The sequence below is a fragment of the Gadus chalcogrammus genome, chromosome 11 (genome assembly GCF_026213295.1).
Source record: "Gadus chalcogrammus isolate NIFS_2021 chromosome 11, NIFS_Gcha_1.0, whole genome shotgun sequence".
NCBI lineage: Eukaryota > Metazoa > Chordata > Actinopteri > Gadiformes > Gadidae > Gadus > Gadus chalcogrammus.
Window position 1 is genome coordinate 8,557,708 of NC_079422.1, and position 27,975 is coordinate 8,585,682.

A 27,975-nucleotide genomic window follows, 5' to 3' on the forward strand; every position below is an offset into this window, starting at 1 on the left:
GAGAGAGAGAGAGAGAGAGAGAGAGAGAGAGAGAGAGAGAGAGAGATAGAGAGAGAGAGATAGAGAGAGAGAGAGAGAGAGAGAGAGAGAGAGAGAGAGAGAGAGAGAGAGAGAGAGAGAGAGAGAGAGAGAGAGAGAGAGAGAGAGAGAGATAGATAGAGAGAGACAGGGAAAGAGAGAGAAACAGAGAAAGCGTGTGAGAAAAAGAGCGCAAATGGGAGATGAGGGTAGTATCTTTTAGACCGTTTTTTCTAACTTAGTTTATGGGTTAGGCCTACTTACTGGAAACTGAGTGGTTGGTGTGTCTGTGGGCCTGTGAGTGTGTGTGGTTCTGAACAATCTAGAACTAGGGACATCTGCTCTGCACATACTTATCCATCATACTGTGATCTTAAAAGATTAATAGATAAATAAATACAAACAATAAATTTGAAAGAGGCAGGAAGCTGTCGCTCATAAACAGCTTATTTCTTTAGAATTTAAGTTAGGTAAAAAACATTAGCATATAAAACAATGTATAGGCCTTTTGTCAAGGATATGACACATGCAAATATCATCAAAGTGTAAAGAACAAATGTAAAAGCACATGTAAGAGTCTAGAGAAAGATTATATGTATTTTACCACAGGAATGACGTGACAATCAAATCTGAAACAGGTCTTGAGGAATCCAAAGTATACTGTCACAAATTTCTGACATCTGTTTCGTAGGGCTGTCTATTCATCATCTGAAACAGCTGTTACAGTCTAGTCAGATATTATTTTTATGTAAGCTAAATGTATATTATTTCTCATAATAAATCTACAGCTTTATTTAATATTCAAACAGTATGAGTTCATTCAGATCTCCCTGATTAAAAATATATATCATGCATACTTAAGAATGTTTTATCAAATATCTCATAATTTATAGGAACAGTAAAAACAAGAAAAAAAAACACCAATGAACCCAGCAGGCAGAAGAAGTTAGAAAAACACCTCTTTTAATTTCAACACAAACCATTTAAAAAGCTTTGAAAATTAAACGACTAATCTCTGGGAAGATGAAGACCAACTTGGGAACAGGAGTATTTGATTAGGTGCGAAACGAGAAGCATATTTGGGTTGTTTTGTCTTAACGGTGTAAGGAAGGACCCCCGAGGGACTGCTATAAAGTCTCATAATAGAGCAACATTTCACAGAGACCGGTGACTTAGTCTGAACTCATCACGGCTTTAATTCAATCCAGAACGCTGCATCATAATCAAATACATTAGTACACTATTCCAACTATGTTGACTAGTGTACTATTATAGTGGGAAGCTGTTTCAACAGAGAAACAGACTCATGTAAACCAATGAGGCAAGAAGTGAGCTCCTGGTTCTTTTGACCGACATACAGAGACAAATGTTACGTATTCATAACGAGAAATAGAAATATAATATATATATATACAGTATATATATATATATATATATATATATACTGTATATATACATAAACATATATAATGTATATACATGTATAGTCACTTTTACCATTAGTATTATGTTTAACAAAGTAAAATGTAGGTTGAAGGCCTATAGTACAGTTTCATGTTTGTGCACACAACTAAACTGTATAACGGGAAACATGATGAAAGTTGTCCATGAGGTCACTGTTGCCCTAAAGGCAAAGGTCACAGAAACTTATTTTTGTGTAGTATCTCACTTTGCCGGGGCTAATGTCAATTTAGCGATCTGTACAAGCTGCAGTGGTTAAAAAATGTATCAAATCACTGAAGCCTCAACTATAAGTATCACTATTGGTTGTTTCTGAGTCAGGGCTTCTGTCTCAGAAGTACTGCCTATGACATTTCAGTAATGATTCTATGGTGAGAAATCAGTAAAAGACACACGTGCTTCACAATAATGAGTCAGGCCCAGCATGTCCTTGGGAGGGGAACTAGCCCGGGAGTCTCCGTTTAACTGGCCGATTGGGTCTGTTCTGGCAGTGGAGGGCCCAGATATAGCCGATGCACCTAGGTTACGACATGAGCTCCGGGACCAGGCGGGCAGCAAATCATCTGGAATCCCTTATTTTCTCTAAGTGTTAATTACTAGGTTCATTCGTACAAAAATGTGTTGGATATGTGAGGGATACAAGATCGAAAATCAGCACCAACCATCGGCCATGGAGTGTTCTATTGCATGACTGGCTAAGCTCAAGTTAGCGTTGCATAGCGTTAGGCTAGTTATACCAGCTGAGTTAACAGCTCTCTAAACCCGTAGCCGTTATATTATATCACCCATGTGACATGGGAAGCTTTGACATTAGCCTTTTATACATAACGTTATAAAATATTTGGTTCATTTATTCAATTGATAAATGTACAATTTACAGAGGGCTTCCTGATGTTGAGAGCCAAAGTAATGCTTGGTTATGTAAGCAAATGACACACTGGAGCCAATGGTGGGAAGCCTGACATGACAGCCAGGAAGGAATTGCAAATTACAACATTGTACAAATCGGAAAAGGACCTTGAGCAATCTGCGTTTTTTAGGTCTAAAAAGCAGATTAGTACTACCTGAAACAAAATACAAAGTACATTTTATTCTTCAATACAAATATGTGCCCACATATTTAGAGTGCGTCACCCACATCTGGTTGTACCTGTACCAGGTTAAGGAGCCTACTCCTAGGACCCCTGCAGTGGGTGAGTTATAAACTCAACAGGGCATCATTGCCAACGGGTGTGTATTACTGTCTGTAATGCGTGTGTGTGTGTGTGTGTGTGTGTGTGTGTGTGTGTGTGTGTGTGTGTGTGTGTGTGTGTGTGTGTGTGTGTGTGTGTGTGTGTGTGTGTGTGTGTGTGTCTATAGAGAAGAACCTTCCCATGGCAACTAATTACTCTCGTCTGTTAATGTGCTTGATCTCTGCCTTGCTGTCTGCTAGCAGCCTCCAATCCTGGTGGCCTGGGGTGCATTACGCACTGCTCCTTGTGTGTGCGGGTGTGTGCGAGACATTACCCTAGTATGTGTATGTGAGTGTGTGTTTCGACTTTGTTCGGGGGGCAAATTAGTGCATGGATGTTTCAGTGAATGAGTAAGAAAGTGCGTGTGTGTCTGTGTGTGTGTGTGTGTGTGTGTGTGTGTGTGTGTGTGTGTGTGTGTGTGTGTGTGTGTATGGGACTAAGTACAGATTCGGGGAATCCAGGACAGTAGGGGACCAACATTAGTTTGAGGGCATTGTTTGCGGTCAGGTCACTAACGATAAAAGTGTGTTTGTTTGCGTGTGTATGTGCATGCATACATGTGCATGTGTGTGTGTACGTGTGCGTGCGTGTCGGACAGAGCGAGGGAGAGAGAGCGATCTTCCAGAATCTGGTGTCATTCAGTTGGCCATTAAACTCTAGGCATTTTATCTGGCCAGCAGGCTGGTGAGTTACAATTGGTATGGAGGCACGAACTAACTGCTTGTATTTTATATCACCATCCTCTCGGTTTTCTGTTTAGCGGACTTTGTTCCTCGCTGTCTGATTGCATGTAGGACATGAAGACGCCAGACACCAGTCAACGATGCAGCGACATCAATTATCATGAGCATTAACAAGAGGAAGACACTTTGTTCTACAACCGGGCTTTGAATAAAGGCCTTGTTATAATTAGCCTCTGCGTTGTATCAGATTTAACTATCATTTGAATCATGTTTGCTACAATAGCTGACATGGATCTCTTAGCAGTTGACGGTCAGCAAATGCTTACAGTAAAATCCAAAAGCCAAAAATATATGTACTGTATGCATTTAAATATTTTGAAAATCTTAAATAAAAGATAACAACATATATAATTGATGGGGATTTTAATTAAGCCATGAGCTTTGAATAATAATGTTAAAGTGACATTATAAGCGAAGAGAAAACAACATGAGAGACATCTGTAATTCTTTCAAAATGAATAGAAAATGTGGTCAATTAAAGAATCTGCAATGAAAGTAAAGGTCATCAAGTTTCTGTTTTGGCTCACTGTGCAGGCTGTGTTCAAACTCCCGTGAAGAACTTAGTAAAGAAAAGCACACACACACACACACACACACACACACACACACACACACACACACACACACACACACACACACACACACACACACACACACACACACACACACACACCAGTAAAGAAAGGACACCACACTCCTCACATCAAACATTTGGGTTCAAATGAAAGTTTCCACAGTCATCTAAGTGGTAGAGTGGTTTTATCACGAGGAGAAACGTGAGCACCGGTTCCACTCTCACAGGAAGATACTTAAAGAAATACCGGCATCACGGAGAGGAGGAGGGAGTTGGTTAAGAATCAAATTAGCTGGACGTGTGTAATATTACCATTGTGTTCTTTGAGGTGAGTGAGCAAATCACTCAAGAACAGCAGAAATAGCAGTTTCCTAACAGTGAGTCATTAAAGATGTGTGACACGCTGGTTGAAGAGGTTTCTCAACAAAGTTCGGTAAATACAAATGCTTTGGAGTCCTGCTTCCATACTTTGGGGCTTGGGCTTGTTTGGACTGAGGTTGAGGGCTCAATAACTATTTAGTCTGGCACAACACGTTTATGCTCTTTAAATTACCACCATGAACTAGACACGGGTAAACATTAGGCACAAACCCATTGGCTTTGGGTTTGGTCGATTTTAGAGCGGTTAAGACAGGTGACCAGTCATACTTTCATGGGGATATAGTGGAGAATAGGAACAGATGTAGGAACAGTGAAAGTGTCCGGGGTGAATTTATTTAGCCGATGCATAAAACAGTTTTCCATGGTCTCGTTCCAGGCGGAGTAGGATCTCACAGCCTTTTGACCCAGACTGCTGTCTCTCATTATCTCTCTCTCTATTTGCATATGGAGCCAGACAACCACAGTGCCGGACAGCTTTCATCACCATGTCGAGTACTGTATAATACACACACACACACACACACACACACACACACACCTAAGACCCCATAGGGAGTCCTGACTCATCGCCATAAACCTTCTTCTCCTCATGCTTTGGCAGCGGCGCTGGTGAGAAAGCATGATGACATCACGCTCATGCACACATATGCACATATAATTAATGGAGCTGGCTTGGTGACACAGGATGAGTGTCTGACGACCCCCAGGAGGTAGCTCTGTCTATACCCCTGGCCGACTGTTAACCACAGACAGACAGAGACAGACATTCACATGCCTCAGGCCTGTCTGTTTAGTGGTCTCATTAGCAGGCAGTGGAACAGAAACATAATTAACCGGGGGGGGGGTAAGAGAGAAAGAGAGAGAGAGAGAGAGAGAATTAAATAAGGTTGTTTATCGGAAGTTGAATGAATGAAGGCATCCCTGACCTTGTTTTCAGAATTCAAATCGGACTGTCGAGGTCACAGGCGGTTCATCGTTATAGTAGACAACCTTATACAAGCAAACATAACTTACATTGAAAGCTCTAAGTTACGAATAAATTTGAAAATTGTCTGACCAACTGACTTTTTGGCTGACTGACGAAGTGGATGGCTAACAGAAAACCCTGTCGCACAAGCTGTGTCTAAACTTAAACTCCTTAAACCCTGCTCTACTGCCCTGCTCCACCAGGCTCTGTGTTAAAGCCGCCGCCCGCTCGCTGGTGTTGTATGACCACACTGTAAAGTGACCGATGTTCATTGGCATATACTGACAAACATCACAGAACAACGATCTACAACAGCTGCATATTTTAATCGTTATTGTTTGTATATTCCACACATTGATCATAATAACAATGACTTGAAATGATTAGTTTTTCAAATAAAAAACATTGTGCCACAACAGTGCAGGATCACAACATGACCTTCCGTTTTTCTTTTCCTCTGGATTCAGGCTTTGTTTGTTTGTTTGTGAGTAAGAAAAGGGTTCCAAGACTGTGCGACCCCACCGGGCCCTTCGGTAAGTCACGCCCACCACCACCAGGAAACACAACCCCCCCCCGCTGGAGGCCAACAACACACACGCCGCACGGGGCCATCCCGTAGAAAGTGCTTGGCGCGTGGGTGCGCTCCTCCTCGCCCCATGCTGGCTGTGCTGCTGCTGCCTCACCCCCTAGTGCCGCTGCTCAGGCCCCTCCTGCTTGGGTTTTGTCAAAACAAAAAAGGCAAACCAGATGCTAACTGCGGGCCGCTGATGGGCAATTCCAGTCCTCCCATTAAAAACACACAAAAAACATTTGGTAAAAATATAAACCGGACCGGGGTGGATGGAGGAAAACAAATAATCAACCCCTGACATTGAAACCACGTGTTCTCTGCCTTTTACGGCCCTCAGTCTCTGACTGCCAGACTGCAGACCCCTTAATCGGCCTGTTTACTCATTAACCCAGCCCACTGCATCAAGCTGAACCAGATGTTGACTGGTTACCCCTGGTTACCAGACCAGCCTCACCGGGTCTCACCGGGGGTGTTAAGGGTTAGGTGCCGTCTGCTTGCAGAACAGCATGTAAACTCCAGAGTGAGTGGCCGATGGGGAGGATGAGTTAAATAAGGCAGCTTCAGCATAGACAATGGACAACCCCACCACTACCACCACCATTGACGCAACCACCACCCCCCTCCCTTCCATAGGCTGGTGACAGATATCAGACCGGGTTGGGGGGGGGGGGGGTGGAAGAGGAGACGCTGGTGGAGGAGGAGAAGAAGAAGAAGAGAGAAACGCCCAGTGGTTCTCTCCAGGGAATCTTTAGGGCCGTTGGTTTGGTTGATCACCTCTCCCAGCGGCTCCCGGTCCTGCTCAGGCTCCGGGGAGGGCAGAGAGGAGGAGGAGGAGGAGGAGGAGGAGCAGGAGAGAGGAAGAGGAGAGCCAAGCAGCAGGGAGAGGATTTCTGCGTGCTCACAGCGCTCCGATGTCCTCACGCTGCATCGTTAAGTCGTTCATTAATCCCTTCTCGTTAAGAGGCTCTTTAAGCCAGGTGTTCCGTGGGCACGTCCCGTTTCGCAGGTGTTAATTGTTCTCTCTCCCACGGCGGCCCGTACGGCGGGGGGGGGGGGGAGGTGGGTGAGGGCGGGGGGGGGAGGGGGAAGGTGCGTGTCCTCAGTCGGTGGGCACGGGGAGTATGCAGACGTGGAGGAAGTTGTCTGGGTGGCTGAGGTGCTCGCTGAGCCACTGCAGAGGGGTCTCCAGAAGAGGCTCTATGCCCTGGATCAGAACCTGGTACTTCTTGGCATCACCTGGAGGGGCAGACAGGAGGAGGAGGAGGAGGAGGAGGAGGAGGAGGAGGAGAGGAAGAGGAGCGGAAAGGGGAGGAGGGAGTCGAATGGAGGAGCAGGTTAGGCGTGGCGGGCGTAATCCAATTTAAAAAAGTGCAATAAGAACAGTGAAAGCTGGTGCTTAGGTAGAGATGGTTAGGGGCTGACATAGAGATACCAATGCTTAAAGGAAAACTTTGGGATCTTTATACATTGAGCCTAATATCCGATCATTTTGGGCCGATAAAGTATTAACGAATAACAATTTTTGAGAATGTGAATGTACGTCCTCTTAAAGTGTTTTTTCTACCACTGACCGGCTTCGGATTATAATCATTGTCAATCGTTATGGACTTTCGCTCGCTATTGAACCAATCTCACAAAAGTCCCTTTGACCCCAAATGATCTGAAAATAGACTCCAGGTTTTAGTTTTGATTTCCCTATGTCATACTTATACAAATCTAATGGAGGATGACTGTGCAAAGATGTGTATTTATGTGTATGCATGAGTGCATTTATTAGGGTTAGTTGTAGGGGGAAGTGAGCCGACAGTTGGCTGTTTTCATCTTCTTTATAAGGTTTGGTCCACTTAAATGTTTCAACTTTCAATTTTACAGTACGTAGTTTCACACCTTATGTGGGTGATTTTGTGTGGGTGTGTTTTTGTATGTGGGTGGGTGGGTGTGAGAGAGAGCAAGAGAGAGATTCTTCATGTATGTTCGCCTTTATGAAATGCTTGTTATTGAGTTCAGCTATTTACTGGGTGTGTGCCAATGGGTTGGACTGTGTATGACGTATTTCTATGGCATCTAAACATTTCAGTTCATGCAGCTCTTCTCTGGTTCATGAAGGCCGTTACAGCAAGTCATCCGTTCCTCCTCCAACGCACACAAGCACACGCACAACACCAAAAAATCTCTCATTCTATCATTAATATATAATATAAATAATCCTGATCTATCAACATTCCATAACATTAAAGAAAATATTAAAAAGTCGAATCTAACGACAGATATACAAATATAGATACTTTAAATTACTTTTCAAATGACAAATGTCCCCAATTAATTATTTATTTAAAAATGAAGCTACCAATAACTTACTATTATAACATGACACTGCTTACTCTCCTACTCTGTCTCTCACAAATTCAAACCTAAAAAAACGTTCAATCTCTCACACGCACACATACACCGATTATGCATATGTTGGTGTAACCGCTGGGTACGAGACATTCCGCTCCACGTAATTTCAGGAGGACGGTTGAACCATACTGATAACTGCCGTTTTTGGATAGACGGCACGCCGAGCTCCGCCCTCATGTAGCTGAGGTTCGCAGAGTGCAGTGAGCAGGTGTCAGCTTGTGTACAAGGGCATCGATATGCTAGCATCATAAGCATGGCTGCTTAAAGTCAAGCAGATCAATCCTCATGATGGCCTTCAGCTGAAAGCGTATTGTGAAATGATTTTATTTGTTATCATTCATCTATTAAAATATCCTGTTGACTTAAAAATAACTTTGAAAATTAGAAAATATTATACTATTTCACTATAGTATTTTGGTAGGCTAGCATTGAGCTATACAAACCAGCATATGTTTATAAGCTGCTTCATTCATGCCTACATAGAAAAATATAAAGAATAATTAAAATTAACAAGTCATTACAAAACAAACACATGACAGATATCATCTATATATATATATATGTATACATACATACACACACACATAAAAAAATATATAAAAATGTAAACAGAGAGATATATACATATCTATATATATCTATATATATCTATATATATATCTATATCTATATATATATATACACACATGTATATATATATATATATATATACACACGTGTATATATATGTATATATATATATATATATATATATATATATATATATATATATATATATATATATATATATATATATATATATATATATATATATATATATATATATATCGATTTATATATATATATATATCGATATATCGATATATATATATATCGATATATATATATATATCGATATATATATATATATCGATATATCGATATATATATATATATATCGATATATATATATATATATCGATATATCGATATATATATATATATATATATCGATATATATATATATCGATATATCGATATATATATATATATATATCGATATATATATATATCGATATATCGATATATATATATATATATATCGATATATATATATATATATCGATAGATATATATATATATATATCGATATATATATATATATATATCGATAGATATATATATATATATATATATATACACATATATACACATATATACACATAGATACATATAGATAGATACATATATATATATACACATATATATATACACATATATATAGATAGATACATATATATATATATATACACATATATATATACACATATATATATATATATATATATATATATATATATATATATATATATATATATATATATATATATATATACATATATATATATATACACGCACACAAATACATAGATACATGTAATTTTTGATTCATAACAAAAATAACATTCATATCTTTCTGGTTGTCTAAAGGTGTTGAAGATGTAAAACCCACTACAGAGTAGACGCCTCACTTTCTCAAACACACTCTTACTTAGTGGTCACACACACACACACACACACACACACACACACCTCTCTCTCTCACTATGAGACAGGGGAAGTTAATTGACAACGCCCGGAACCTCTAGATTTTAGGTACAAGAAAAAGTAGTGAGCGATTTAGAGATTGTATTACAAGTAAGCGTAACAATTGTAGCAATATGGGTAGTTTTCATGTCAAAGTTTCCAAATTATCATGTTTCTTCACACACACACACACACACACACACACACACACACACACACACACACACACACACACACACACACACACACACACACACACACACACACACACACACACACACTTTTTAAAGTGCATTAAGACTACATGTGTACAACACAATGTGTCACTGCCTCGTACTGTAGGCCGATTACATTTAGAAACCTTTGTGCTATTAAAACAGATTTTGCTACATCTCGATGTCAAGGATCTCACACAATCTCTGCCTCTTCATATAAATGCCTTATATCAAAAGAAAAATCACTAGGACACCGACACTAACCCAAACGTCTTAGAGCCGCACACATCCGCTGACAAATGATCGTCCAATCGGTTTGGACGGGTGAGGCTATAAATACAGCGTGTGCACAGTACCGGGGCCACACAATCCCTGTGGTTCAGCAGCGGTGCGCGGCAGGCAGCCAACACAAGCGGCTGTGGTGCTTCAGTGAAGCCAACCCCTATTTACCAGCACCGCAATGCCGCACGGCATCCCCAGCCTGAGCCAACGCATGCACCCAGGTCAGCAGAGAGAGGCCTGAGCATCATGCACACCCCGGTTCAGTCCGCTGGCAGGCGTGCTGGGTATCACAGTGGCGAGGTCAGGAATGATGAAACCATCCAATGAGAGACCGGGGGAGGATGTTGGTGCAAGAGCCATGGTTTGAATTTGGGAACCATGGTAGCGCCCCTACACTTGCGGTGAGTATTAGGGGATCTTTAGTCCCCACAGGAAGTCAGGACCTCAGCTCAATGTCTCATCTGAAAAAGGGTGCGGTTGGGATATAAAGTGGACCAGAGGGATGATTACCCCCTACTGACCGTTGAACACCTCTTCCAGCACCACCTGGTCTCCAATCCAAAAATGGACCAAGACCAGCCCTGCTTAGCTTCCAGAGATAAGTACTGCTACACAGGTAGCCATGTGGTGGCTACATGCTTTCTATTAGATGGCTATAACAAAAAAAACTTTATAGAAACCAGAGAAAATTTTTACAGTATATAAGCAGCAGTTTTCCGCTCTCAGGGTTAGGTCAACTCATGCATTCAAGTCAGTTGTCAGGAATTGTAGCTGTGTTCTGTAAGAGACTGATCAATGTAAATAGTTTGATCAGATTTTTAATAATACCCATTATAAGACCCATCCGTTTTGAATCAAAATGAAAATGTGTCACTATTCTATAAATGATAACAGAGTGATGATTCCGTGTATCTTACCATTGACTATATAATATCACGAAAGACACCGAAAGCTAAGCCTCCCCCGCCTTCTCTGAAGTGATCCGCCCCCGTGATGAGCAAAAGCTGTATTGGCCATCGTTGCTCAACCGGGGTTACTGGGAACAAGAGTGGCTTGTACCACAGAAGTCTATTTTAGAGGGGGCAACGAAGGACGGTTAGGTGTTGTTATACCGCTGGAATCGATGTCAGACATTTAGGTGAACACTCCGAGGATGTTGATAATAATTGAATAAAACGAATGACGTGGATTTTGTTTCCTCCTTCCTGAATCCAAAAAACGTAGGCGGTTCTTTTATCTTCTAAACGTTCCTGTAACTGCATGTCTTCTTGTGGCACCTTATTCTTGAGAAATGCTTAAAAAGGAAGTTTGAATCATGCAAGGATCTGCTTCCCGACGCCCAGAGATTCCAAGATCAAATTCCCAAAAGCACCTGGTCCGGAATACGTCAAACATCTGCATGCTACTGACCGCCCGTCTGACCGCTAATTAGAAGAACATGTTGCAGACTGCTAGCGGTTGTATATTTTCCTCTTGCAGTGGGTTGAACATCTAGACACAGCAATTCATCTGAAGAGTTGGACCAACAGTGGGAAATCCCCTACATTGAGGATTCACATCATCTAAGCCAGCCATGTTTTAATGAAGCGATCGTAGCAAAGAATGCCTGTTTTCCGATAGATACGTTCTGACGCACTGGTACTTGTCTGTCTGGTACAGCCTTGAAGCATCCTATCTTTGGTCCTGTAACTCATCAATTCAAATAGAAAAGTAGAAAAAGGAACGCAAACAACAGCATGCTATGCTCGGCAGACAGACTGACAACCGACAGGGCGGAGTGGTGCCTTTTGTGTATTTAGTAGCGTCTGCTTGTTCTGCTGCACAGGTAGAAATCTAAAGCATGTCTCGGGGTGGTGCTGGCTGGTGGGTGGCAACCCCCCCCCCCCCCCCCCAGACATAACAGAGGAGTAAAGGGGTCTATTCAAATAAAACTTTATTTGATGTTTGGAAGATCACAGAGGAGAAACAGAGCCGTAGATCTTCGGCTTTGTGTGACCCTCCCTACCACCCTCAGAGAAAAAAATATATAAATCAGATCACACACGCACGCAGATACAAGCGCCCCTCTGAAACACACGCCCCGGGTCTGTCTAATCCAAACACACCGGCATAATCCCGGGGTATCGGGCCCCCTCATCTACGAGACGAGGGAGAGACGGAAACCAAACAAGGGGCCGGGACACAAAAGGAGCACAACTTTCCCTGTGATCAGCCAAGCGCAGCCGGCAGACTCCTCTAGTGAGGAGGAGCAGGAGGAGGAACCAGAGAGTGAGGAGGGCAGGGGAAAGGGGGTTCATCCTCAAAGACATGAGAGACAAAGAGGGAAGAAAGCAGAGGGAAGAGAGGCAAAAGAGAATACACCGGAGAGAAATGGAAAGAGTGAGAGCTGTAAGGTGCTATATAAATATAGAGTTTGATTTGATTTGCGATAGGTAGAAATAAAACCATCAACGCAATGCTGAATTAAACATGCAGAGGGATAACATAGAAGGAGTCTGGTAAAGTGAAACAAGTCAAGCCAAATGTATTAGGAGTAACATGGAGCAGTATTAACATTAGCATTTAACTTTAAAAACCAGCTGGACAAAGGTGGGCACAAATAAAGGAAGATAAGGGGACAGATACGGGAGATAGCTGCTTGATGATTACATAGCAAACATGCAGACAGAAGAACGGAAACAGACAGTTAATTAGAGTCTGGACAGAACTAGCAGTCAACTGGTAGCTGGCTAACTCTAGCGGCGTGTTATTTATCAGACAGGTAGCCGTACAAACCTGTGAATAGTGCCAAGCAGTTTATTTATTTATTCATATATATATATATATATATATGCATTTATTTAAAAAATGATTTATTAATTTATTTATATAGCAATGTAGTCCCATTGATAGCCCACCCACACATCTTGTCAGAATGATAATCAGACAGGAAACCATGCAGACAGAGAGCCAAATGTTTAAACAAATAGTCATTCAAAGCTATGAAGAGCACCGTACCATGATATATTTATAGCCGCAGATCGACATAGCTCACCTCATAGCCATGTAAGTACACATCTTGTCAGAATGCTAATCAGACAGGTAGCCAGACAGGCAGGTAGGTAGCCAGACAGATAAGTGAACGAGGAGGAGGAGGCGTTCTTAATAACACTGATTGTTGACTCCTCCATGCCGGTGGGTCCTGTGCGGGCTCTCTGTCCTAACAACCTATTGTCCCTCCACCGGCTTCCTCCCTCCGCTTCCCCAGACACAGGCCTGTTTTGACTGCGGGTTCACTCCGCCCTCTCTCTCTCTCTCTCTCCCCCATCTGCCCCCTCCCTGGCTCTGATCCGAACCTCACCCTCCCACCTCCCCCTCTCCTCTCTTCCTCCCCGCTCTCCCTCCTGTTCCCTGGATGCAGCGTGACACATGGGCATCTGTGAGAGGACTTGTTGTTCTGGTTTTACGTATTGTCTACCTGGGAATACTGTGACTCAACTGTGTCATCCCTGCTTGTATGCACGGTTGTGGGGTGGTCTGTTAGAGGACAGTTTGAATATGTTGTGGGCTAACTTTCTTGGTATACGAGAGCCATTGTATTCTCTATGTGGGTGCATTGTAGAAAGGTAGTATTGTTGCAGGCCCGTGTGTCTGTGTGTGTCCCAAGGAGGTAACACAGGGGGAGTGTGTGTGTGTGTGTGTGTGTGTGTGTGTGTGTGTGTGTGTGTGTGTGTGTGTGTGTGTGTGTGTGTGTGTGTGTGTGTGTGTACTGTTAGAAGTGAGCGAGCGGCGAGACAGTGTTTGAATGAACCGCCTGTCCCTCATTGTCTGAAATCTGACCAGAGAGGTAACGGAGTAAAGCAAATTAAATACACACAAATTGGTTATAAGTGTATCAGAGACTAAGATGTGATTTGCGTCATAAAAATACCATTCTAACTTCTGTCTAAGATGTGATTTGCGTCATAAAAATACCTTTGTCTCCTTGTCCCCACTCACCATGGCTTCTGAAGTTGTCTGCATGATCTCTTCTCTCTCGCTCTCTATCTATACAGATGAATGTTTACTATTCCTTTGTGTTCAGACTCCAAAGACACTGCCGTGTCTCACTGCTCACCTTTAAAGGCCTCCTTTCCCCTTTCATCTCATCTGTTCTTATCTTTCTCTTTTCATCCTGGTTACCTCCACCTGAATCTCCAAGGCACATGTTCCAAACACACCAAAACACTGACGCATCCTACAGTCTCTTTCCTCCCTCTTTATCTCCGTCTCTTCTCTTTTACTTTCATCCCTCTCCTCTTCCTTCGGTTGACTACCACTATCACCCCACCCACCTCCAAGCCTGAGCGTCACACTGTATCTGTGAAAGTGGAACTCTGGTGGCCCGCTCCCGTCTGCTCAAACATGGGTTGTTGAACCTTTAGAAACTCCCGCTTCCTGTAATAGATAAGCTCTTCATGATTCAGAATCCTTTCTAGCACCAACCTGTGTGTCTCAAGGAAACATCCAAGGTCATTGTCTTAGTCACGTCTAGGGTTCTCTACGGGCGTGACGATGGTTGTTGTTGTAGAGGATGTGAACATTCAGGGGAATTTTTGGGTTCTGGAAAATGTAAATACGTTCTTGGCTCAATTTGGTATATTGCGAACAAGCTGTGCTGTGTAGTAACATGTTTCATAATTAATGATTTTAAGTTGTATTTGGGATAGATGTGGAGATGTGTCCTCCGAAAACGTGTTTCAACTACGAGCCTTTAGTTAGTCAGCTATTACTTGATAATACTGCATGTTACATTCTCGCAGATAGTTGCTCTCACTCAGAACTTCAGTATGTTTTGGCTATTATAAGAAACGGAAATTCCTTCCAGACATGTTTTGCATGCTTCTCTGAGGAAGACAGGTACAATAGAGGTGTGAAAAGATACAAAGAGACAGTTCTGCTGTTACGGTGGGGTATGTGTGTCAAATACACAAACAAGAGACCAAGATGGCATGCGCATGGCATGTATGCAATCATAGTGTTTATCAACGGACCATGGATAGAGATAGAGAGCAAGATATCAAAAGGCCAATTTAATAGTATATCACTGCTGAACAGACGGAACAAATGTTAAAGGAGACATATTATGATGTTTTCCCAACAAGTAAAGATAGTATATGAGTTCCAGAAAACATGTTTTTGAAGCGGTTTGCTGTAATTATCTTTTAGGAAAAAAAAACTCTCCTACCGCTATATCCCTATATAATATATAGGTATTTATAAAATATTATATCTAATATCACGGCCAAAAGCTATGTGCGCCTCAGATGATATTATGAATCATAAAGACTGCGTCTGACGTCCCTGGTACTTACACAACAAATAAAGACTCGTAGTGGGGTTAATCTCGGCCATGGTTCAGAAGAATTGGGGGAAAGGAACTTTGGCCTTGTCTCTCTGAAGTCCACATTGAACCGCGACATGGAGGCGAAAGGGATTGTACTCCCAGAGCTGAGCTGCTGGACTGCCGCCGAGCTCCCCCCGCCGGAGCTGGCGAAGCATCGGCGGCAGTCCGGTGGCAGAGCTCCGGGAGTACAATCGCTTCCTCCTCCATGTCTCCTCCTCCGGACTGCCGCCGAAGCTGGCGGCTTTTCTTTTGCCACATTCTCCTGTGGTGTGGGATATGTTAAGAGGGGTTTTTTTTTATAAGTGAGGGGGTCTTCCGAAGACTGTCTGTCTGGCTGTGCACTTGTCACACTCTTTCATCCAGAGTGTGTGTATGTTATTCTCTAAATACTGTAAAGCTATTTTAGCAGCATCTGTATGTACCGTGGTAGGCGATGGCTGCAGGATACATCTGTTTCAGCAGGTCTCTCAGTGTGCGTGTGCATGTGAACGTACCGTCGTGTGCGATGGCTGCAGGATACATCTCTTTCAGCAGGTCCCCCAGTGTGTGTGTGTGGCCCTCAGGCGAGGCGGGCCGAAACAGTTTTTGAATGAACGGCCTGTCACTCATCGTCTGAAATCAGACCAGAGAGGAAACAGAGCGCAGCAAATTAAATACACACAAAAGACACACTCCAAGTTCATACGCATGTACCTAGACAATGAACCTCGACATAGACACGCAGCACTTAATAACCGAACACTGCATGGGTTATGTATTTAAACTAAATAAAAGTATAACAGTATTTATTACATGTTACATTGTCAGGGCTTTATGTTAACATGTTCAGTCAGGGTTTACAGCCAGTGGACTGTACATACAGTATAGACACCATTATGTCCTGGTGCCCGAAAAACACAGGTGCAATGATAAGAAAAGCCTTGAATCAATGTCTAAATTAAAACAACACAAGTTGAAACGGAGTCATAACGGTAAGTACAGATGGAAAACATCATTAGAAGCAACATTATCTGGAGCGAGACATTGTTAATGGCCATTACATAAGACAATAATAATAATAAATATGACCTGCTCATTTATGAAATATGCTTACATTTTGTACAAAATAATACACAAGTACACAGGTTATTTTGAATGAGCGTGGGACCATTCAGATCTCCTGCACGAGGAGTGTTAGCAGGAGGTGATAGGTTGAAAGTCAGCGTGGCTGAGAGGAAGAGATGTCAGGCAGATTAAGATTTAGCGATCGGCCCGCGTTCCAACATGTGTTCCGAGTGAGACTGACATGTTATTACGACATAAATCAAAATAAAATGTGTTTATTGCTGGCTGGGTAAGTGGAAGAATGACAGGCTCTTTTCAATATAGTCCCAAGTGGATTAGTGTACACACACCAAAAAAAAAGAAGTAACTTTGTGACTAAGTAAGTAGAACCATTTGGCACTTAAACAAGGCCTGTGGGAGATTTTCTCTGTTAGCTAACGCTAAGCTCATGCTAACTTCTAACGCTGATGTTAACTTCGACATTTTACGTCACCTCTACTCTCTCTCTGGTTACATTTTACGCGCATCTGTCTGGCCCCCGAGGGCACTCAGGAAAATACTTAGCATAACATCCCACTGCTGGGAATGACAACAAAACCAAAAAACCTTTCCCGACACTCCGGCCACAGCATGCCATGTACCTGACGAGCTTAAGAACAGGCAGGACCAGTGGAACTCCAGGAGGCAGACACATGATGCTGCTCAGTATTTATGACCCATAGCTGTACTACACCGACCACTGTATTATCAGTGAGAGGTCCCGTTCATGATGCCTCATTACAACACATCTAGAATGCAGAGGTTTGAAAAGGGTTCCCGCCATCATGTTTTCAAAAATATCATAAGGTATCCTTGTGATGGATGGACCGGGTTGGGTGGATGTAGGCATTAAAAGGGACAGAAGGATTGACAAAGTAGGAGGATGGATAGAAAGAAGGAAGGGCAGATGGACGGATGAATAATAGGACGGATAGGTAAGACCGTCAGACAAATGGATATATAGGTCTAAGCAGACAGGATCATTGCTTGGATACCTAAATGGCCAAGTGTTCTACCCAACCTTTTGGCACTCTCCCAGTAAACGCTTCGCTGCCAACCAATTCCGGGACAAAGCCTTTGTTCTTCGAAAAAGGCTCCAAGACGAAAACCTAGTCATCACCTCAGACTGAAGTTAAATATTAAACCAGCCATTGTTACTAGTTGACAAAGCCCTGGTTCTATGCGACAGGATGTTTCCTCCTTGCCTGAACCTCAGGTGCAAATGTGCGGCTGAGCTTCAGAGATTGGAGCCCCATATTTTTGCTGTGCTCCCACCTTGATTAAATCAAACATTCCCAGTAGAGAACCACACACTTAACCTTTCAAATAGATCCCGCCCCCTCTATGACACAGTAAAGTAAGCATCCCAACCCTCTTAGTGCCTGAGCTGCCGTCTTCCTGACCGGACAAGCAGGGGAACCGACCTCCATTTGCCACCATACACACCTTTCTCTCAGTTTTGTTTTTCCATTTCATTTGGGCCGTAACCACGGCACTGATGTAAACCTAGCCTCAAAAGAGGACTGGAGGTTCTGGGTGGCGGGCCTTTTCTGGAAAAGCCTCCTCTGCACTACGTGGCAGGAGTTGATGATGATCCTAATGGGGGGGATGATGATGATGATGATGATGATGATGATGATGCAGGGCTCACGCAGGACACCCAACCCAGGCCGGCATCGGAGGTGTCAAACGAGAGAGTCCCGACACACAATAGGGCCCCGATCCTGGGGTGGTGAAAAGGAAACCGGCGATGAAGCAGATCGGATAACGGAGCGGTAACTACACACCGCTGAGCCGGCCCCGCAGAACACAAGGCCCTGGAGGTGGCGGTGGCGGCTGAAAGGCGTCGGGCCGGCGGCTCGGGTGACGCAGAAAGAGTGACTCACCTCCAGGAAACACGGCAATTTGTGCGAGAGGTGGAGCGGAGAGAGTGCGCGCTAAGTGACAGCTACTTCGTTGCATTTTTAAAAGCGGCCGGCCGTGAATAATTGATCCGGGCGGCCATACAAAGGAGAGCGGTGCCATCGAGCCCCAGGGGAAGAGGAGCGCGATACTGTTTTGTATGAAGACACTTTCTTTTCAGATAGCAAGACACCTTAGCTGGCACGGAGACGCGTGGCAGCGGGCAGGGGAGGGGCCGGCCGGATGAGGTGTCGCTCGGAGAGAGGTGAGAAGAGACAAGTCGCTCTTGTTGAGTGAAAAGACCAGCGGAACTCAAGCCGGCGCCTAATTGCCGGGGTTGGGATTCAATTCGCCTAATTGATGGTAAAACAATGGCGTTTTGGTCGCCGAATGTCAGTCAAAATGAGTTTCCATGGGCGGCGTGGAGGTGCAGAGAGGGTTCCTCTGACCTCTCACACCTGCCATGGGTCAATTCAAATTCCAATCTTATAATACTCAAAGCCGGTAGATTCCCCGAATTTGAAACGCACGCCTGTCGTACGGGACACAGACTTGAGAGTCGTGCATTATTTATCTCATGACCGGGTTGCAGGGCTGGACTGGCCATCGGGCGTACTGGGCAATGCCCGGTGGGCTGGCAGGCCTTTTTGGGCCGACGAGGTTTACTTTTTTTTTTTTTTTTTTTTTTTTTTTTAAATGGACCCGGCCCGGCCCAGCCATGTCACACAGCCGAGGGCCGATGTCCGTTCCTTCCATCTCGGTCGTGCGGGCTGTCAACTTAACCTGAAAGTTCAATAAAACTTTGGCCCAGGCCATAACTCATTATGATTGGTTCTGGGCTGGCTCTGGCCCTATCACACACACAGCAGAGGGCCGAGGTCCCGCCCCTTGGGCCTCGGCTGTCAATCAGTCAATCAGTCACGTCACTAACTGACAGAAAAATGGAGAAGAAACTTACTGTGTTATCATTTGTTGTGTTTTAGTTAGTGTAGGCCTTTATAAAATAATACATTTTTGTATTCTTCCTGTTGTTCTGTGTTCTTGCATTTTTTGTTGATTATGAGACGGTTCGAACTGTACATATTATAAGCATTAGTAATTTCAAAGGGGATTTGACCTAGCTACAAAATTCTCTGCAAGTATAGTGAAAGAGCGTATCAATTTTTTAACATGGTTACTCTCTTCCATGTAGGCTACTACGCTTTATTTTAATTGTTGAAACAGCACAATATGCGGATATATCCTCTGGTATGTTGTGTGCCTCCGCATGTCGTATAAATAATCATAGTGTGCTGCCATGGCCAAAAATGCCAGGGCCATTTTTTGGTCCCAGTCCAGCCCTGCCGGGTTGTCTCGCAGAGCAAATAATTCAATTGTGCACGTCTTTCTCCTGGTCTGACAGGTTACCTGGACCGATTGCTCAGGATGTTGAGGTTAATCCTCTAAGAAGTTCCAAAGCAGGCTAGTGATATTCTAAATAATACATTTCAAATGCGTCAAAGTTAATTCAGTGTGAACTGCGCTTCATACCCTGGACATTACTGTTACGCATGTGACAACATGATACAAATAATGCGAATTCCAAAACAGAAACAGTAAGCAAACTTATTTCTAAACCTTTTGTTAAGTTTTCCTTACACTTGGGATATTTTTTAAACACATTTAAAATGTAAGATGTACCTGGTCACAAACCAGGTTTACCATCACAATGCAACACAAAGACCAGGATGTTAACAAAGTACTTAAAGTATCGTCATTTTCAGCCCTTGTTTTGTGTACACGTCAATCATATTGACAGAACCAGTCATTGACATAAACGACAAGTAAAATAATTGAAATGAGATCTCGAGAAAAGATCATTAGATCAACATTAACATAGAAACCACGTGACCACGCCTTCTTAAATATGGATTCAGTCAGTTGTGTAAAAAAACCTGCTCTTCTGAATGTAACCTCATGGAACAGAGGGGCACCGGGAGAAAGTGTAATGCCTTTTGAACTTGAACATGGTCAACCTGTTTCTGTTTGAGACTACTTTGAGAGCAGCAGGAGGCACCGTCACAACTCACAATTCAGCCTTAGTTCAAAGAAATATTTGCATCTTACATCCTCCTTCTCTCTTGCATGCCAAGCCTCTCACCTGAAGCCTAAGGCACCACGACAAACCATAATTTCCCCTCCCTAAATGTCTGGTAATTGTCTGTGTAGTCGCCCACATAACAGGGCCCTCGCCGTCTCTTCGCACACACTCCCTCATGTCTCCCTTTCCCATTACAAGACGACGTCCGGGTAATAAAGGCTGCCTTCTCCCGGGAACGCCTGAAACCTTCCGAGGTGACTTACTACCAGAAACGCTATAGCGAGGGGCCGCCTGGCATCAGGGGTTCATTGGGAGTGAGTCCTTAGTCATGGTTGAGTGGGTTGTGTGTGTGTGTGTGTGTGTGTGTGTGTGTGTGTGTTTTGTTTTGGGGGGGGGGGGGGGGGGGTTGAGTCGGAAAGGAAGACATACCTGTGGAGCAACAATGCAAACGGTCTTTAAACAACAAGCATAGTAATTTTCACTTTCCACGCGGCGAGACATTCACTCCGCCAACCCCCCCCCCCCCCAGGGCTCTTTGAATCAGAGTGCGGTCATTCCCGCAGCAGGAAGAGGCGAGCGCATGCCAATCAACAGCCGACGACAAAGGCAGTCTGTCGGCAGGTCTGGCGGGAAAAGGTGCAACACACACACACACACACACACACACAAACACACAGGGCCTCGAGCGCAGCGCCCTGCCTGTCGACAGTCGAAGCACACGAAGACAAGAGCGAACACAAACACACATCAGCAGGCAGAAAACAAAACGGAAAAACATGCCTGCACGCACATGCTCCTCTTTCCCGCAATCCCCCTCCCACACACACACACACACACACACACACACACACACACACACACACACACACACACACACACACACACACACACACACACACACACACACACACACACACACACACACACACACACACACGCTGCTGAGGTGTCTTCCCTGTGAGGAGTGCACGCCAGACGGAAGTGAGCTCTCTGTTATTTAGAGCGAGCGTTGTCATTAATTCTGCCAGCATCAAATACAGCACATGTTATTTAGGCTAAAGACCTCAATCTGGTCCTGGAGGCGGGAAATAGGGAGGGGGCAGGGGGGCTAGGAGACTGAGCCAACAACAGTTCAACAGGAGAGCGGAGCTTCTACAAAGGTCTAGAATGACCTACACCTCCACAAGACGTTTATTCTCCAATGTTTCCCATCTTTAAAATATTTTTCTTATTTCAACGTTCAAAGGTGTGTTGTTTTGTCCTTGAGACAAAGGCTAACCCAGACTCACTCAGACACACACACAGCCCGCTAGAAACTAGAGTTCAAGACGAAAGGGTCCTACAAAATAAAAGCTCAGTATTTTTAAAAGAGATTGGCGTTGAAAAATGTATGTACGGATGGCAAAAAATATAAAATATATATAGATATATATCAATAAAAATATAGACATATACACATATATACAGGAAAGCCCACACACACTTTCCCAGAACATGGAATGTTAAAGTGGAATCCTGTCTGCACCTTTTTCAGGTTCACTTCAGGAGTGTTCGGATGTGAATAAATAGCAGGACATAAATATTTGTTTTCGTGACCGGAACACGTCCTCGTTATTCCCCTCAGCCGTTTCCCAGCGTCAACCCAAACTCTCTCTGCTGCCCAGCTGGCCTCCCTCCGCCATCGCTGTCTGGCTCACATCACCCTCATGGTTTCCAGGCCTTGACCAGCCGCTTATTCACCGGAGCGTTTGGGAAGTTCAGCCGCATCAGAAGTGCAGGAGATGCATGCAGAAGACATGGAGTGGGTGTGTGGATGAGGCGTCAGAGAGGGCTGGGGGAGGGTGGGAGGGGGGAATCCCCAGGCACCTATAGTCTGCTGCCTACACACGACATGAGTGGCGTGGCAGTGAATAGACTCACATAGAGCTTGACTGGTTTGACTACATCAGAGCAGGCGGAGGTAGGTGGGTGGGTGGGTGGGGATCATAAATGCAATAGGATGAATACCCTTAGTCACCTCCTCTGGGAATCTCCGCAACTTTCCCTAAGGCTTGGCCCGTGGATGGGATCCAACAGACTGCACTTTTTTTTGTTTTCACACACAAGACAAACATGCACGCACACACGCAAACACACACACAGGCTTCGTAGGACACCACCCACGGTCTTTGTTTATTAGAACTGAGGCACGCAGTGGTTGAAGAGCACTCCGTTGTTACACGAGGTTATGACTACAAAGCACTCTACCTTCGTCTCCACTCGGCTCACTCATGCACAGAATTTGGTGAAAACTCATTCACGTGTGCTAGGTTAATTAATCAGGCTTGGACGGGAGTGGTCCTAATCCGGTTTCTTTTAATGCCACCTCCAGCTCAGGCAAATGATACTGAACTTCCCAACGGCATATACATGGCCCCTGAATGGATGGTATTACGCAATGAGATGTTACTACAGCTATGATTGGTAACCTTGTGTCATTCATGTAAACACGCTCATAGATCCCGATTGTAAAGGAAAAAAAAACCGCAACTGAGTCTATAAGGACAACTATACTACAGTAAATATGATACTGATAACAATATAATATAGTAGTACTATTTTCATTATCGAATAATATAAGTATACTTTATTTAATATTATGAGATTTAATTGTTGAATTATTTCCAAAGACTTCCAAAATACCTTACAAACAGCTCATGTTGGAGTTGGTAAAAGAGATAACAAGTTGAAGGCCAATTCACTGGCTTGGGTGCGCTTGTAAAGTAGGATACACAAACAAAGTCACCTAGCGCCATCTAGTGGGCATTCTGACAGGACACGTCAATACTAACAAATCCATCAGCAATTTCCTACAGGTTTAGTAAACTAATTTATCAAACTAAAGTACTGAACAGAGCCCACTTCTGTTGTGCTTGAAATCCGTTGCCATCAATCACTCAATAACAATGCAGCATTTTTGCAGAAAGGATCAAAAAACTCAATGAAGCACAAACCAGTGCAAATATGTTCTGCAAAACAGAAGTCCATAATTAACCTGTGACTTTACAAAAGGGTGTGACCTCATGGAGAAAAACAGGCAGATGACAGCTCCCCAGAGAGCTAGTGCAGTAGCTGTTGTGAGACTGTCGTCTAAACCACAGGTTTCGCCTGGTTAGCCATTGTGTGTTCGTATATAGTGAAGATCACTGATCCGTAGCTCCATGTTGCAATTGAATTTGCAGTTCATACTATTTTAGACCTTTCCAACAGTAAAGAATCAACTACTCTTGACGAAAAAAAAAGGCTTCATACTTGTACTTCTTATAAACAATCATTAAGCGTTGAGGTGTGTGTGTGTGTGTGTGTGTGTGTGTGTGTGTGTGTGTGTGTGTGTGTGTGTGTGTGTGTGTGTGTGTGTGTGACTGACCTGGTATATCCTGAAGGGGATGTACCTGAAGCCCCCCTCTTCTGTGGGATACTCCATCAACTTCCGGTTCATGGCCCAGAACTGATCAAACTTGTCTGAAAGAAACCCACAAACAATGTATTGGTGTCAGGGCTTTAATATTATTTTGTGGAATAAGAGGGAAGAAAGAGATTGACTGACCAAGAGAGAGAGAGCGAAAGAGAGAGAGAGAGAGAGAGAGAGAGAGAGAGAGAGAGAGAGAGAGAGAGAGAGAGAGAGAGAGAGAGAGAGAGAGAGAGAGAGAGAAGAGAGAGAGAGAGAGAGAGAGAGAGAGAGAGAGAGAGAGAGAGAGAGAGAGAGAGAGAGAGAGAGAGAGAGAGAGAGAGAGAGAGAGAGAGAGAGAGAGAGAGAGAGAGAGAGAGAGAGAGAGAGAGAGAGAGAGAGAGAGAGAGAGAGAGAGAGAGAGAGAGAGAGAGAGAGAGAGAGAGAGAGAGAGAGAGAAACAACTGGCTGATATGAGGGGTTAAAGGCCCCGGGACCAGCCCTTGGTCAAGGCTTAACAAGAGACAGATTTACACCTCTGCAGATTCATCACGGGACTGACCTGGTTAAACACATACTCAAGGTGTGTACATTCACTGACACTCATTCATTCAATCATACTGTCATAATCTCTCTCTCTCTCTCTCTCTCTCTCTCTCTCTCTCCCCGATTGTCTGGTTGTGTTCGTGGCAAACTAACTGAGCAGGGATCAGGAGCTCTGATTTAACAAAGCGCTCATTTAGTCCAGAGTAAGGAGGTTCCACCAACCGACAAAACGCATGTGGGTGTTTGGGAGGGGAAAAACACAGAGGCTTCAAAGCATATTCCTGTGGGGGCTTTTGTGTATGTGTGTATGTGGTAAGAACATATGGAAGAACTGTGTGCGTAGGTGAAAATGTGGGACTTATATACATGTGGATGTGCGTGTAGTCATATGAAATGCAAGATTGCATGTGTGTTTGTGTCTCATAGCTCGGGAGGTTTATTAACATTTCCTTGTGCCAGATTATTTATGTAGTGTGTGTGTGTGTGTGTGTGTGTGTGTGTGTGTGTGTGTGTGTGTGTGTGTGTGTGTGTGTGTGTGTGTGTGTGTGTGTGTGTGTGTGTGTGTGTTTGTTTCACCATTCTGCAGGCCCATCCACAGCTGTTTGTGGTCTTTCTTCTGCATATCGTTGATGACTTGGCTCTTGTGTTTCAGTGCGTCTGCCTCTTTGATGCAGGACATAAAGTGTGCCTCTATCACCGAGTTTGACAGGCAGTGGAGCAGGTCGCGCTCTGGAAAGTTCTGACACACACACACACACACACACACACACACACACACACACACACACACACACACACACACACACACACACACACACACACACACACACACACACACACACACAGTAAGAATACACACACATGTGACTGTGTAGAGAACTATTGCTTGGATAGCTACATTTTCACATGCATAAGAAAATGTCATTTCAATCGTCTTTACCTTGAAGTGCACAGTGATGCTCCAGGGCAGCGCAGTGTTGAGGGCATGGAGGTCAAACAGAACTCCGATTGGATAGTGCCTGCAACCAGGAAGTACCAAACAGGAAATTAGGGAAAGAGAGAGTATGCAGGTTGATACCATTGGGTGATGTATTTAGGCTGTCAAGTCAATGTCAATGTCTGCATATCCCTAGCAGCTGTGGTAGGAAACTATGATACTAGAGGCACATATTAGAATGTGAACAATACTTCTAACATTCAGCTTCATTCAAGATTACATCTCCTGCTAAACACCAGGTGGGGAAGTTTCTTTCACCCTGTGTAGACCGATCTAAGACGTTCCATAACATCAAACAGGGACTTTCTCTATTATTTTAGAGGCTTGCCATTATTCATAAGAACTCGACTCATCTAAAAAAATCAAAAACTCTGACTGACTAGTGCGTTACCTTCTTACCAATGGTGAATAAATACATATGAAATTTGCTAGGGGGCTCTTCATTGTACTATTATGATCTGATGACACCTTGTGGTAAACTCCTAAATCTACACATGAGCTTGACTTAACATGAATACACTTACAGGTCATTAATTAGAAGGTAGAGGACAAAAGTATTTTTCAAGGATGTCTACAGGCAGAATTAGTACATTGGGGATAGTAGTACCTTTCACCTGGGAGTTGAACACCAGTGAACAGTGAATCCTGCCCATGTAGCCATTATATAATGATCCATCCATATGTCATTTAGTGTAAATTAGTTTAGCTCACCATTTGAGCGGCGTTCCCTCATACTCAAACCACATCTCCTCCACGTCCTCTGGCTTCACCGCCTTCAAGAAGTGCTTCTTCACCTTGTCTGTGACTAGGGTCAGGTAGCTAACCCTGGGCAGAAGCAGCTGGAGGACAGAGCATAAAGGGTGGAAAACAGGAGGAGCTGCATTAGTCCAACAGGATGGTGACACAAAGGAATCAATACAACATATGTTTACATTATGTTCCTTAAATGCTTCATTCAGTGCTTTATGGTCAGAAATGCTTAAAGCTCTTGATTACATGAGATATAATCAATTTAGACTAAGTGAAAACAAAAAGTAGTTCACAAATCTTCAAGGTTTAGATCCAAAATAGCAGCAAGTATAGATAGTAAACTTGGTGACAAGCTTTAGCTTAAAGCTCTTGCTGTAATGTTTTATGTAGATGAGCCCTGATCCACCATCCGACTTGACAAATGTAATATTAAAAAATGGCCCCAACACGCCCCCAAGAAAAAACTAGACTTAGTGGAGGTGCTAAGCTAAAAGCATGAGGGGATCATGCTTTAAGCTGAACTCTTGGTCAGCTAAATGTAGTGAGAAATAGAAGCATGAAACAGTCTGCTGTAGCCAATAGGGTAAAATCCAAATATCTGGACAGACCAAGGTGAGGGCCTGTTAAATAGTATGTGTTGCCAGGGAAGGAACGTACATAGAAAGGCTCGGCCTCCTTCTCCGTGACCTCATCCTGGTAGAGTGCGAAGCAAGTAGGAATGCGGCCGAACCACACGTCTCTTAGCACGTCCTTGTCATCTGCCATGCTGTTGTTTCTCTAAGTGTCTCATACAGAACTACCTTGGGATGCCGTCCTGAAGATCTCTAGAATCTACACGTATCATAAACAGAGCAAATAGAACAGCATTATTATTTAAACTTTCCGCTGTACAATAGCAATTGTAGATTACTAATATTACAATAACAAGGAATAAGTTATGCTCCATCTGGATCTTCATACCTTCTGCGTCAATCTACCAAACGCAAACACGTCATAACATTTCCATTCTTCTTCTTTTTTTTTAAGACATTAAAATAGTTTGATATAATTAACACCACTAAACGGTTTAACACCTGTTCAACAGTATTCGCCACATCCTGGTGCGCAAAATACGCAGCATCAGTGCAAAATCGAACCTAGCTTGGGCTATTAGCTAGCCAGTCACAATGGTAATCTAGGTCTATTTAAAAGGAAGAAAACTGATTGCCTGTATGGGGGCAATGTTGACCGAGAATAGAAAGATACCAACATGTAACCGAGGAATATACATGGATTAAAATCTTACTTTTCTTGAGCTTTATCAATTGGTTTAGTAGGAAGGGCCGTGGCAGTGTTGTCATTCGTCTGTCAATGGAAAGACTTTATTTTTCCACTGACAACAGCGACATCAATTGCTCACTTTTGGTAATGTAGCT

At 43.4% G+C, this 27,975-nt stretch overlaps 1 protein-coding gene across 1 annotated transcript; it reads right to left on the bottom strand.

Annotated features, from left to right (window-relative positions):
* Positions 1–5,179: 5,179 nt before the first annotated feature.
* Positions 5,180–27,950, bottom strand: atg5 (ATG5 autophagy related 5 homolog (S. cerevisiae)). The gene is made up of 8 exons (XM_056601288.1): positions 27,846–27,950; positions 27,218–27,391; positions 26,522–26,649; positions 25,754–25,832; positions 25,390–25,552; positions 24,247–24,341; positions 16,270–16,387; positions 5,180–7,183 (listed from the first exon to the last, which is right to left on the bottom strand). Exons 2-8 carry the CDS (start codon positions 27,323–27,325, stop codon positions 7,047–7,049), a joined length of 828 nt encoding a protein of 275 aa, XP_056457263.1. The 5' UTR covers positions 27,326–27,391; positions 27,846–27,950; the 3' UTR covers positions 5,180–7,046.
* Between the last annotated feature and the right edge of the window lie 25 nt (positions 27,951–27,975).